The sequence below is a fragment of the Nicotiana tabacum genome, chromosome 16 (assembly GCF_000715075.1).
Source record: "Nicotiana tabacum cultivar K326 chromosome 16, ASM71507v2, whole genome shotgun sequence".
In the NCBI taxonomy this organism is placed as follows: Eukaryota; Viridiplantae; Streptophyta; class Magnoliopsida; order Solanales; family Solanaceae; genus Nicotiana; species Nicotiana tabacum.
The window spans coordinates 76,993,572-77,006,775 of NC_134095.1; the positions used below are offsets into that span (position 1 = coordinate 76,993,572).

At 36.5% G+C, this 13,204-nt stretch overlaps 1 protein-coding gene across 1 annotated transcript; it reads right to left on the minus strand.

Moving 5' to 3' along the window:
• Window positions 1-1,060: 1,060 nt before the first annotated feature.
• On the minus strand, window positions 1,061-11,517 carry LOC107826842 (ras-related protein RABC1). The gene is made up of 7 exons (XM_016653873.2): window positions 11,321-11,517; window positions 11,013-11,201; window positions 5,939-6,007; window positions 4,532-4,597; window positions 3,626-3,747; window positions 2,785-2,913; window positions 1,061-1,418 (listed from the first exon to the last, which is right to left on the minus strand). Exons 2-7 carry the CDS (start codon window positions 11,146-11,148, stop codon window positions 1,311-1,313), a joined length of 630 nt encoding a protein of 209 aa, XP_016509359.1. The 5' UTR covers window positions 11,149-11,201; window positions 11,321-11,517; the 3' UTR covers window positions 1,061-1,310.
• Between the last annotated feature and the right edge of the window lie 1,687 nt (window positions 11,518-13,204).

Consider the following 13,204-nt stretch of genomic DNA (forward strand, 5'->3'; position numbering starts at 1 on the left):
TGGTAATTCAATTGACTAATCAAATCACCCAACCTAATCTAACTACTCAAAACTACTTTACTTTTGGCAATTATTTATAGAGGTCTCCATAAGGCTAGAAGCGGACAGGAAACATTGACAAGTTACAATAGAGAACCCCAAAGAATAGTAGTTCAAGGATTTCTCTACAAGCACCCAAAGTAAGAGATGCTACAAATCAAGATTCCAAGTGCGACCTAGCTGAAGCTCGTTTGCTCATAGCGTAAAATCCAAATGCAATATTCACCCAAGTGTTCATGGCGAATAATTCAAATATAAATTCAAGATGAAGATTCAAAATCAATATTTTCAAGCCCTTTGAATCAAAGTCAAGCTCAAGATAGCTAATATTTTTTTGTGGAGAAGAATAAGGAGATTATAGAGACTGTAACATTTATTGTGTCTTTGAAATCGAATATTACTATTCGTAACATTTTTCTTGTTTTGATTAGTTTTCAGACCCAAAAATTGAGTTCACACACATACATGAATTCACAGTGCTAGTTCTCCAGAAAGACAGAAGAAAGAAAGAGGAGAGAAGAAAAAAATGGAAAATAAGAAAGCAAAAGAGGTCTAAATTAACATTATGTCGCATTGTCGCTGTTTGGTTTGGATTATTTACCTACTTATATGATTAACTCACTTCCCTTTGTCGCAAGCAGAGGTTGTTTACTGTAGAGAAGAATCAACTTGTACAGCTTAACGGAATATCTATTATTTCAATCAAAGTGACTGAATAAGTTTGATCATTCAAACTACACAAGCTCGCAATAATTCACCGGGCCAAGTGCTACAACAATACAAGGCAAAAGTTACCTATTTCGAGGAAAAATGCTTATCATTTTCTCACGGTACTCTAATTTAAAACAAATGAAGAATATATCGAAACGATCGAGGATGAAAAGTCTTCGGCTTCCAAAAACTTATTTTGAATAACACTTTAATCACTCAACTACTTTTTTCAATATATGTTGTCATGGCTAGGCAAAATGAGTCTTATGACAATTTCAAAATACCCCGTCAAACATATTTCAAGAAAGGATTAAAGCAAAATCAAAAAAGTTAAGAGCTTCACTATCTCTGTCATTCTGGAAACTTCAATTTTTCACCTTCATATTCTTCACATGTCAAATTAAAGACAGAGGACAACAGAAGACTATTCAGCAGAAAAACTACTAGCGTGAAGGACAGAAACATAGTTTGCCACCTCCAAGTAATTACATCATCTTCTTTTACAAAGAAAGGAAAACCAAAGATGTGAAAGCATGAAGAAATCAAGGAGAACGGTCATTTCAACAGCAGCCACTTGTTGATGCATCAGTTTCTGGAGGTTTCTGTTTAAATATATTTTTCCTGACACCAGCTGAACCTTCAGCCAAGAGACTTGGAGTGTCCACTATCTGCAAAACCAAAATTTATGATGCTCGCAACCAAGACATCCTTTTTTTCCCTTTCTCTTTGACAGAGAGGGAGTAAAAGGGACTTCCATCTTATAAATTGGAACATGCTTCATTTATATTGAAATCCATGTTAAAGTTGGGCAAACTATAGCGCAAAGACATGACAGCTGAGACAAAATAAAACTGAACTTCATACGGCATGGAGGATGCTCCAGGAAGCAATAAGCCAATAATAAAACCACAAACCACAGTTCATTGAGATAATATTTGCTAGCAAGCCTGTTGGACGAAACCCCCCCACCCCCCCAAAAAAATAAACCAAAACCCGAAAACAGAAAAGGAGTGTATTCCAGTTACCAACTACAGGTGGATAAATGTCCAGTTCACCCCAAACCCACCTTCCCCTGAGGAAAACCTTTCTTCTAGCGTAGAATTTAAAAGTTTCCATGTCCAGTTTAATGTTGCCCCAAGTGCCAAGTAGAACCACCAGTTGTTTACCAAGGAGGTCCCCACGAAACATACCTTCAAGAAGGTTTTTTTTTTTGGGGGGGTGAGAATAGTAAGGCTAGGTACACTCGACATGAATTATCACCAGTAAAGACGGTTAGTATCTAAAATAAAGGTGGAGATCTCGTAGCACATGATAAACCTATTGTTAAGCCAAACTCAATACGTGACATTGAACACCAGTGGCGGAAGCAAGATCTTCAGGAAGGGGGTTCAAAAAAAAAATTTTGTAGCTAGTGGGAATTGAACCTATGACCTTATGAAGGTTTTGAACCCCTTTGACCACTAAACTACACTTTTGGGTTGTGTTAAGGGGGTTCAAAACTTAATATATAGAGGTAAAACACAGATTTTGCTTTATATATACAGTGTAATTTTTCGGCGAAGGGGGTTCGGAACCCCCTTCCGCCCCCCTAAATCCCCCACTGTTGAACACATCTTAGATTTAAAGAGTTGATATCAACTAAATAACTATTGATGTGATATCAGCCCCACTAGACCTAATAAAATGGTGTGTTCCACTAAAGTTGTGAAAGTAAATTTCAATCTATCAAATTAAACCACAAAAGAAGCTACACTGTCATGTTGGTATACATTTGCTTCAGCTATCGTTTCCAGTTTTTCTAGCTATAACTATGAATATGTAAACTATCCATACCATCCCAAATAATAACTCTAGTGAGCACTATCAAGCGCTATTAGGCAACGACCAAGCTAACTTACTCATAGAAGATGACAATATGGTATCACTAGTAATACAAAGTTTCATTGCGACTCCATTTATTTAAACAACAAATGACCAGTCCATTCAAAATTTTATAACATGAAAATATGAGGAAGATCCTCGGATGTTTCATACCTTAAGCACAAGCTCCTCAAAGCATTGTTCCACATTAACCCTTGTCTTTGCACTACATTCAATAAAAAGACATCCATATTGCCTGGCAAAATCAATTCCCTCTTTTTTGCTGACAACCCTTTCACTCTCCTGCAGAGAAGTTCATATATATGTCAAACATCCCTTGAGAATTCACAAGCATCATCGTGCACCAACAATATCGACTCAAAACAACAAATGCACCTGCTCAATAAGGGGATTAGGGGGGATATAATTGTGTTTGGGGGGATCCTACAGTGACCAGTGTTATTGAAGGCTCGATTGAGTTGCGCTTAAATCTTAAATCTAGGTACAAAGCAGGATTGTTCCTTGCTTAAGTGGCTCAATGAGGGCGGTATAACAAGATAAATGTAGGTCGTGAGCCATGTACTCAAGTGTTGAGAAAATATAATAGTAGATGAGTACATTAAGGATTGAATGAGAAATTAACTTTAGTAAAAGAAAATTAGTTACCTATTTGATTTGGAAATTTAAAACTGCATCTTTGCACCTTAATCAGAAATCGAAATGATTTGTAATTTGATTGACATAGTTTTTACTCCATATGTTTCACTGTTGCAGTTTTCCAACTCCTCGGTCCATATTATAGTTGTTCAGGGTTTAAGTTGTGTGTGTGTGTGTGTATTTTTGTCGTGTGCATCTTTCTTTACTAAAGTGTGCGCCATAAGTGCACTTTGCACTTAAAACCCCCAACAGCCCCTTTTCTCACCTTTGACAACATTGAATGGCAACTTTAGTTTTCCTCGTAAGCGAATACCGTAGACCAAGTTCTCTTACTAGAAGAATCTCAAAAGGAAGGTACCTTATCAACTTTGTTGCCAACAAGCATCTTGATGCAGTCTTGATTTGTTGAGTATAGGTCAATTTCTTTGGCCCATATATCAGATAAATTAGTAAATGTGTCTCGCCTTGTTACATCATAAACTGTTGAATCAAAGATAGATTAGTCCACAAGCACTACGTCAAAAATTTCTTGGGGGAAGCAAGTTGAGCGATAGAATTTGCTCCAAGAAGAATAAATAGAACCTGTTCCTAGAACAAGAAACCAGTAAGAAAGCACACTTCCAAATGGTACTTACAAATTAACATACTCGAGCATATCATTAAAAAAACTGTCTTATGCACCACCACTATTTTTCTCTTTCACTCCCATTTATATTCCCTTAACAATACAAGAATGGACGTGTACTTCTCCTAAGAAGCATTTCTAAAAAGTTAAGACAATCTTTTTCCTCCATTTTTTATTGCTTAGATCTATCTTTCAAAGTGTTGGACTGCTACTCATCAATACTAAGGGGTCGTTTAGTACAATGGTGGGATATCCCAGGATATTCCATGGATTAGTTATCCCACCTTCTATATGGGATAGCTAATCCCACCATTTTAGTGTAAAAGTTGTCCCGGGATCAGTTAATACCCAAAACCAAACATGGGATAAAGTTAATCCCAAACTTTATCCTTGGATTATTATTCTTACCCCATGTACCAAACGACGCTTAAAGCTACAACAAGCATGTGAACTAACACATAAGGCAGCATAATGACATATATAAGCCAGATACAAACTGCACCAGCTTAATGTTAGCCGCGTCAGTGACTATTGCAGTCTCTTAGCAAGCAATTTAAGTAGGTGTAGCATGATGATTATATAACATGGATATTCATCAAATCAAATAGCAAAGTCAGAAAAAAGAGACAGCAAAATTACCCATGATTATTCCTTGAGCTCCTCGGTAGTATGAACTAGTTAAAGTCCTAAATCTTTCCTGTCCAGCTGCAAACAAGAAAGTCGTTATATTATAATTAATAATTTTGCTAGAGAAAACCTCCCACTGGCACATTGAGCTGAATTCAACTTTCGAATTAAGTTGACATAAATATTCAAGGAAGCAATGTATTTACCGATCAGCTGCATCCTCTGACACCAACTTATTTCCAAAGGAGGAGAGGTGGTTTAGTTGGTGATGAGTTGGCTTTAACTATATAGACAATTATCCAACATTCATAACTTAAGATTTGCCAAGTCTCAAGGCACTATATAGGTTCTTCTCACTTGGTTTAATATATTTTGCAGAAGAAGAGCTCTTGGAGAGAAAACATTCAAGTTAAAGTTCTTATAGAACAATGGAATTTACTTTAGTTGGAGAGTGCTTAGGTGCCACAACTCCAAGCCTGCACTGTACAACAGGCATCACTCTCTGAATTTGTCGACAGCGCTAGGCAATCCAGCCTTGCACCTAAGTTCTGCTATGCATTCACAGGTGCCCATTTTGCTTGCATATATGTAGAAAATTTCAAGGAGGGTTTTGGGCAATAAACTTTTAGGCAAGGAATTGAAGACCAAAAAGGAGGAGAAACTCACTATGGCCAAATTTCGTTATTGTAGGACTATGATTGAACCCAACATGTAACTCAACTTATTTGCATTCTACTTCCTAGTTTTTCATGTATGATGGGCTATTTATGTGTACTGTATTTGATTCATCTAACTGGGAACCTGTGATTGAACTTACAAAAGAGAATCTAAGTTTCTAAGGTTTGATTAAAGTTGAATAGCATAAAGTTCAAAACTCTTTAACATCCAGGAGTTGCACAAGATTCTACTAGCTCTTAGATTGTCATTAATTTAATTCATGCTTAGTTTGGTCTCTTAAGTCGAGTTCGATTGCCAGTAAAAAATAAAGCTGTTCTAGTCTTCGTACTCAATGCTCCTATATTAGGCGTGCAATCACATATAGTTGTCTGTATTCTGGCCAACAGCTGTCACCTGGCAGGGCGAATTTCTGTCAAGTAAGTTGTTACAAATGATTTAAGGGGTACGTAAATTTCAATTTCATCATTCTACTTGAGATGAAAAATGTGCTTCATAGATTGAACCTTTTTTTAGTTTTGAGATGGAAAATTACGACAAATAATTTGGTAAACCGTGTAGTATCATATCCAACGTCAGGCGTAAACAATCACAAACCTTCATTTGGTGTCACATATTATATATTTGCATAAGAATTGTTTTAAGGGGTTTGAAAGAATGCTACTTAATAAATAACCTATGCAACTAAGCAGTAAAACTACAACATGACATTGCTGAAGATAGGACACAAAATAACAGGATTACCTGTATCCCATATTGCAAGCTTCAACTTCTTCCCCCCAAGGGTAACATGTTTTACCTTGAAGTCCACACCTGAGAATATGAGAGACAAAAAAATCTATAACTCGTTTTCCAGGCAATAAACAGCACCACATTATTTGTCTGATACATTTTATGGCATATCAAGTGCACAGCGGAATACCTGCAACGTGCAATTCAGAAGCCACTAGAGTTTACCCAGGATTTCTTTCTTCAGATGTATTCACTATTTCTCATGTACACGTGACTCTAACATTAGAGATGCAGCATTTCCACTCAGGAATATATATGTCAATTCCGACCCAACGTTATGGAAAAGCCTTTTATAAAATAGGATAGATTGGGTATGGAAAAGCCTTACTCTTTAGGAAGTGTGATAGAGGCCTATGCACGGACTGCAAGGTTATCCTGGTTGAGAATCTCATGATCCAACATAGGCTCTTGGTAATGGACTTAGAGATTAAGAGAGAGAAAAAAGGGGGCATGTATGATCAACCAAAGATCAAGTGGGGAGCCTTGACTAAGGACAAATCTCAAGAGTTAGGGGAGAAGTTGTTGGATAAGGGGGCTGGAGGAGTAGTGGGAATGCGAGTAGTATGTCGACCAGGTCAATGAATTGCATTAGTGACACAACTAGAGAGGTTTTAGGGGTATTGTTTCTAGGGGTATCGAAGGGTTACTCTGGTGGATACAGAGTGGACTAGTGGTGGAATGGAGAGGTCCATGGGAAAGAAGAAGCCAAGAAGACGGCATATTTCAAGTTAGTGGAGAGTGAAGACGAAGACGAAAGGACAGTGTTAAAAATAGCATGAAGCAAGGAAAAGCGACAACCCCCATTTCACGAAAAGCGAGAAGCGAGAAGCGAAGCGCCCGTTTTTTTTGAAGTGAAGCGGAATTTTAAAAAAAAATTAAAATAAATACGGCATATACAACACATGTAATTGTAAGCAAATGTTCAATACTTGAATTAAAAAACTAAAGAGTAGCATCAATTAAAGTACAAAATGAGCATCCTATTCTTCTACAAGATTGTCAAGAGTAACATCAATTGGGCAGAATCTCGACAGAATTTGGGCAGAAACGGGGCAGAATTTTTCTGAAAAAAATTCGCCAGCATTTCAACGCTTTTTGGACGTTTAGAAAGAAAAAGAAAAAGAAGAAGAAGAATGAAAATAAAAACATACCTGTTGAAACTTGAAAGTTGTTGTAATGTTGAAGAAGAAGAAGAACCCTAGTTTGCTTGAACAAATCGTTGCTTCATGTGAGGAAGAAATAGCTGGTTTTTTGAGGAAGAATAGGCTGGTTTAGAACCCTAGTTTGCTGCTGAAGAAGTGTCTAAAACATAAGACTCAACGATTTGGGTCTTTTAATTGAAAAAGACTCGTTTGGGCCTATTAATTCAAGAAGCGATCGCTTCTTCCGCTACCGACCGCTTCACCGCTTCTCGCTTTTTAGAGAGAAGCGGTCGCTTTTCTGTACCTGAGCCGCTTTTAGTTGGGGTAGCGACCAACCCATCGCTCCGCTTCGCTTCTCGCTTAAAGCGAGGAAGCGGACACTTTTTTTAACACTGCAAAAGGAGGACGGCTAAGGAGGCAAAGTTAGCAGTTACGGCTGCGAAAACGGCAGCGCTTGAACGCATGTATGAGGAACTTGGGGACAAAGGCGAGGATAAGCTGTACAAGCTAGCCAAGGTGAGGGAGAGGAAGGCTCGTCACGTGGACCAAGTGAAGTGCATCAAAGACGAGGAAGGCAAAGTATTGGTGGAAGAGGCACATAGACGAAGATAGCAGACTTACTTCCATAACTCTGAGAGACAGCGAAATTTTGAGTATTGTAGGTGTACAAAGGTTGAGGAGATTGAGGGGGCTATGTGTAAGATGAGCGGGAGAAAAGCAATCAGTACAGACGAGATCCCAGTGGAATTCTAGAAGAGCGTAGGTAGGTTTGGAGTGGTTAGTTGGGTTGTTTAATGCCATTTTTAGGACGGCAAGTATGCCCCAAGTATGGAGATGGAGTACAATGATTCTGTTGTACAATAACTAGAGTGAGATTCAAAATTACAACAAAAACAGGGGTATCAAGCTGCTAAGTCACACTATGAAAGTTTGGGAGAGGATGGTGGAGATGAGGGTGAGAAGGGGTGTGTCTGTGAGAAAGCACAGGAGAAAAATATATTATTGATGTAATACAATGAACCCTATTTATAACTGTACATAATACAGATCCTACTCCTATTCAATATGGGACTCGGACTAATTACATATTAACTATATAACTATCTAACAATCCCTTCAAACCGGTACATACAAATCATATGTACAGAGCTTGTTACATATAACTAATACGAGGACTGGTGAAGGACTAGATGAAAATGTCTGCAAGCTGATCATTCGACTTCACAAACCTTGTAGCAATATCTCCTGAAAGTATCTTTTCTCTGATGAAATGGCAATCAATCTCAATGTGTTTAGTTCTCTTATGGAGCATTGGATTTGATGCAATATGAAGAGCATCTTGATTATCTCTCACACACAAGTTCCATCTAGCTGATCTCACCAAATCCTTGAGCAGCTTCGATCCAAATTAGCTCACAAGCTGCCACAGCCATTGCTCGATATTCTGCTTCTGCACTAGACCGAGCAACCACATTCTGTTTTTTTGCTCTTCCAAGACACCAAATTACCTCCTAGTAAAACACAATATCCAGATATCGAACGTGTATTACAAGGTGATCTTGTCCAATCAGCATCTGAGTATCCAACGATCTCCTCATGGTCTCAATCCTCGAACAATAATCCTTTGTCTCAAGCTGATTTTATATATCGAAGAATGCGAACAACTGCATCCCAATGACTATCACAGGTAGAATCTATAAGTTGATTCACAAAACTCACATAAAAGGAAATGTCAAGTCTAGTCACTGTGAGTAAATTTAATTTACCAACCAGCCGCCTATATCTTGCGGGATCGTTGAACGGCTCCCCCGTTCTGCAGAAGTTTAGAATTCGGATCCATAGGAGTATCAACAGGTCTACAACCTATATTCCCGTCTCCTTAAGAATGTCTAAGGCATACTTCCGTTGTGAGATCACAATACCTGAGCTAGACTGAGCGACCTCAATATCCAGAAAATACTTTAATCTGCCCAGATCCTTAGTCGGAAAGTATGAAAGAGATGTTGTTTTAACTTAGTAATATTATCTCGATCATTGGCGGTAATAACAATATTGTTAACATAAACAACCAAATAAATACATAGATTTAAAGCAAAATGCCGATAAAACACAGAGTGATCAGTTTCACTACGAGTCATGCCAAACTCTTGAATAACTGTGCTGAACTTACCAAACTAGGCTTGAGGAGATAAAATAGAGGCCCACGTCTGATGTCCTGTATGATAAGTATGTGCCACCAAGACTTAAGGTAAGTTTTACAGAGTGGTGGTTAGACTGACGATGTTGTATGGCGTAGAGTGTTGGCCAGTCAAGAATTCTCATGTCCAAAAGATGAGAATATCAGAAATAAGGATAATGAGATGGATGTGTGGGCAAACCAGAAGAGATATAGTCATGAATGAATATATTTGAGACAAGGTGGGGTGGCCTCCATGGTGGACAAGATGAGGAAAGCGAGGCTGAGATGACTCGGGCATGTGAGGAGAAGATGACTAGATGCCCCAGTGAGAAGTTGTGAAAGGATGGTGTTTGTGAGTCTAAGGAGAGGTAGAGGGAGACCGAAGAAGTATTGGGGAGAGACGATTTAGCAGGACATGACTCATCTTCAGTTTACCGAAGACACGACCCTGGATAAGAGGGTGTGGAGGTCGAGAATTATTGTAGAAGGTTAGTAGAAAGTCAAGCTTATTTCCTTTCCTAACCGTAGTAGTAGTATTATTCTTGTATTTCTTTATTCTTAGATTTATATTAATACTTGACATTTTTTCTGCTTCTATTTTCTTATTATCTTGTTGTTGTTACCGCTTCTTTTTTCATGGCTTCTTCGCTACCGTATTTCTTTTATAAATTGTTGGAATTATGATTACCTTGAGCCAAGGATCTATGGCAATAACCTCTCCACCTGCACAAGGTAGGGGCAAGGTCTGTGCTCATTCTACCTTCCCCAGACCCCAATTGTAGGACTACACTGGATATGTTATTGTTGATGTTGTTGTTGATAGATTGGTGAACTGTTCCCACTGCCAGCTAAATTCCAAATATTCATTTTTTTTCTTTTGTTGCTGGGTTTCGGATTTCTAATTATAGTACCTACTGTTAGTTTTGTATTTTTGCTTCGGTTTTCTGATTGGTGTGCTTGTTGTTGCCCTCCTTTTACCTTTCCTGAGCCGAGTGTCTACAGGAAACACCATCTCTGCCTTCTTGAAGGTAGGGGTATGAGGTGCGTACACTATATCTTCTCCAGACCCCACTTATGAGATTATACTGGATTTTTTATTTCGGTACTAAATCAACATCAAGCATGCAGTTAACGTTCCATAATCTAGTTATAGCAATGCAATACCACTTCGCCTACTCATATTGAGTTAACTCAACTGCATGCTTTACTCCTGATATAGCCACATAATCATTTCATATAAACCTTTTTAACTCTTTTTCATTTATGCAACTAGAGGTTATCAAATCCATTTAGCCAAACTATTAAGAAACATTTAAAAAGTAATAGAACCATTGACCAATACACAGTTATGGTGCATAAACAGCTAAAAGAGCCCACCATTAACTAATCTAACTAGTTTCCACCCACCAAACACAAAAAACATTTCACTCATTCTATCCGTCAAAACCACCATCTTCACAAATTAATCATTACCTAATATCACTCTATAACATCCACCCTTTATAACAACATTTCATTATAACAAGCAAGTTTTCTTTGAAGCCGATTTAATGTTATATTTTACCTCAAAATAACAACTTTTCACCTATAACAACGACATGCATAATTATATCAGTATACTCTTTGTAAAATTAATGTACATCAGAAAAAATAAAATTTAAACCAGGATATTAACACAATATGAAATAATTAACAACAGTTTTACCAATGGTTGGAGAAAGATCCTCAAAGGCATCAGAAGTGAAACTGAGGAGCAAACTACTCTTCCCTACACCTGAATCTCCTATCAACAACAGCTTGAACAAGTAATCAAACTCCGGCGATGATGATGATGCTTCCATTCCTTAAATACTCCTCCAAATTTCTCAAATTTGCTCAATCAGCCTTAAAAACCCTAAAGATCAATAAAAAAAAGTTACGCGCAATTCAGAACACCAACCAATAAGCACAGATTCAAAAGCTAAATTTCAAACCAAAAAAAAATAAAAAATTGGAGAGAGAGGGAGAGAGTACCTGGAATGGAGGAGAAAATTGGTAAAGTGTTATATATAAAAGTGTAGAGATGGATGTATTATATATTTGGAGAGAACGGGTAAAGGTTGAAGAAAGGAGAAAGAAGATCGAGAACAGTTGCTTTCTTTTGAATGCATGAAGTGCTTGTACAATGTACATGAGAAATTGTACGCTTACCTCGGATTGCTGTATATGTTGCCGACTCGGATTGCGATTATATAATTTTCTTTAGATCTGTTTTCCTGTAAGTGATAAGCATTAGGTGCTTAAAAATATTTTTAAGTGCCGAAATTGATTTAATAAATAAGCAGTTATGTATTTGGATGCTGAATTGATAATAAGTTGTTGCAGTGAATATCGATATAGGAGTTTTGTTCTAAAAAAAGTATTTAAGGATAAAATAGTAAAAATTTTGGTCAAACTTAAAGTGCTTATAAGCTAAAAATTCATAAGCCGGGGTAACCAGCTTATGTATTTTGGCTTATGTTTGACTTATAAGCACTTGGCTTATAAGCACTTTAATTTTACCAAACGCGTAGATAAGCCGAAAAGTGCTTATAAGCTAGTTTGACAAGCTTATAAGCTTAGTCAAACACCCTCTAAGACTTACAAACATCAAGTATTTAAATCAAATTAATAAATGTAAGGCAAGTTGTAGTCATAAATTAATCGGAAAATGGTTAAATTTACCTTCTGTTATATTATCGATCCATCAAAACCCCTAATGTTATAAGTACTCGATATTTATATCAAATCATAAATCATTTAATAGGTATTTTTGCTATAATTTAAAATATTAACTGTCAGAATTAAATGGTTTAATTTGATATAACTTCGAGTATCATTAACTATTAAGTGATTGATATATGATAACTATGAGTTAATTGAATATATGTTTGTTTTAACAGAAGGTAGTAGTCGCTACCGTTATTGAAAAATAATGATTTGGTAGCAGGTAAAATACTTTCTATCATCATGTTTGTTTGAATAAATTCAAAATTTAATAATATTTGAAAGTGAAATCCAACCAATTACTTCTATTTTATTCACTAGGTCAAAGTTATTGCTCATCAGAAATTGCTATTGCTGGTTGAGATTCTTTACCTGATTGGAGCAGTCTTCGGTGACTGTAGTACAACACAGAGATTGCTCTATGGGTGTTATCTATTTCTCTTAACCAAATTGTTACCCGTATAAATGTAAGTTTAATAACAGTTATTCAGGAATTTGGTATGAATAAATTATTCTGAAGAATCGTTTATACAGAATTGAGGAGGAGCCTAAGCATGAAATCGTATTCAAAAGAACTCATAGTCACTTTCTCACTATTATAGCCACTACAATAAAATGTCATGTGATTTATGATTATTATTCTATCTATATCTATATTTATACTACTATATTAAAAGCATGAAGGTCCTTAACGAAATGTCGTTCGCATTTTTTGCCTTTTAAAAATAGATTTCACATTAGACGAAAGTGTAATTTAAGTTTTCCCCTAATTTTTAGGAGCTCTTAATCAACTAAAATTTAAATATTAAATCTTTTCCTTATCTGAATACGTAGAAAGTCCAAAATTAAAATCGAATAGAACTTTACTCTATATAAACTCTTCCATTATTTGGACAAGTTAACGTAATTATAACCTTCCATGTAAATTTTTTCAATATTAATTTTCAAATAGAAACATAAATAATAGGAAATTAAAAAGGAAGGAAGTACAGAAATAAAAAGTTTTACCTGTTTTGACTCCTTCGAAAATTGAGATTGCACTTTTTTTTTTACTTATTTTCAACTTTTGTTTGCTTCTCTTTCTTCTCGCTTATTACTATTACTAGTATAGTACCCGCACGATGCGCGAAAAATACGAAGAAAAAAATATAA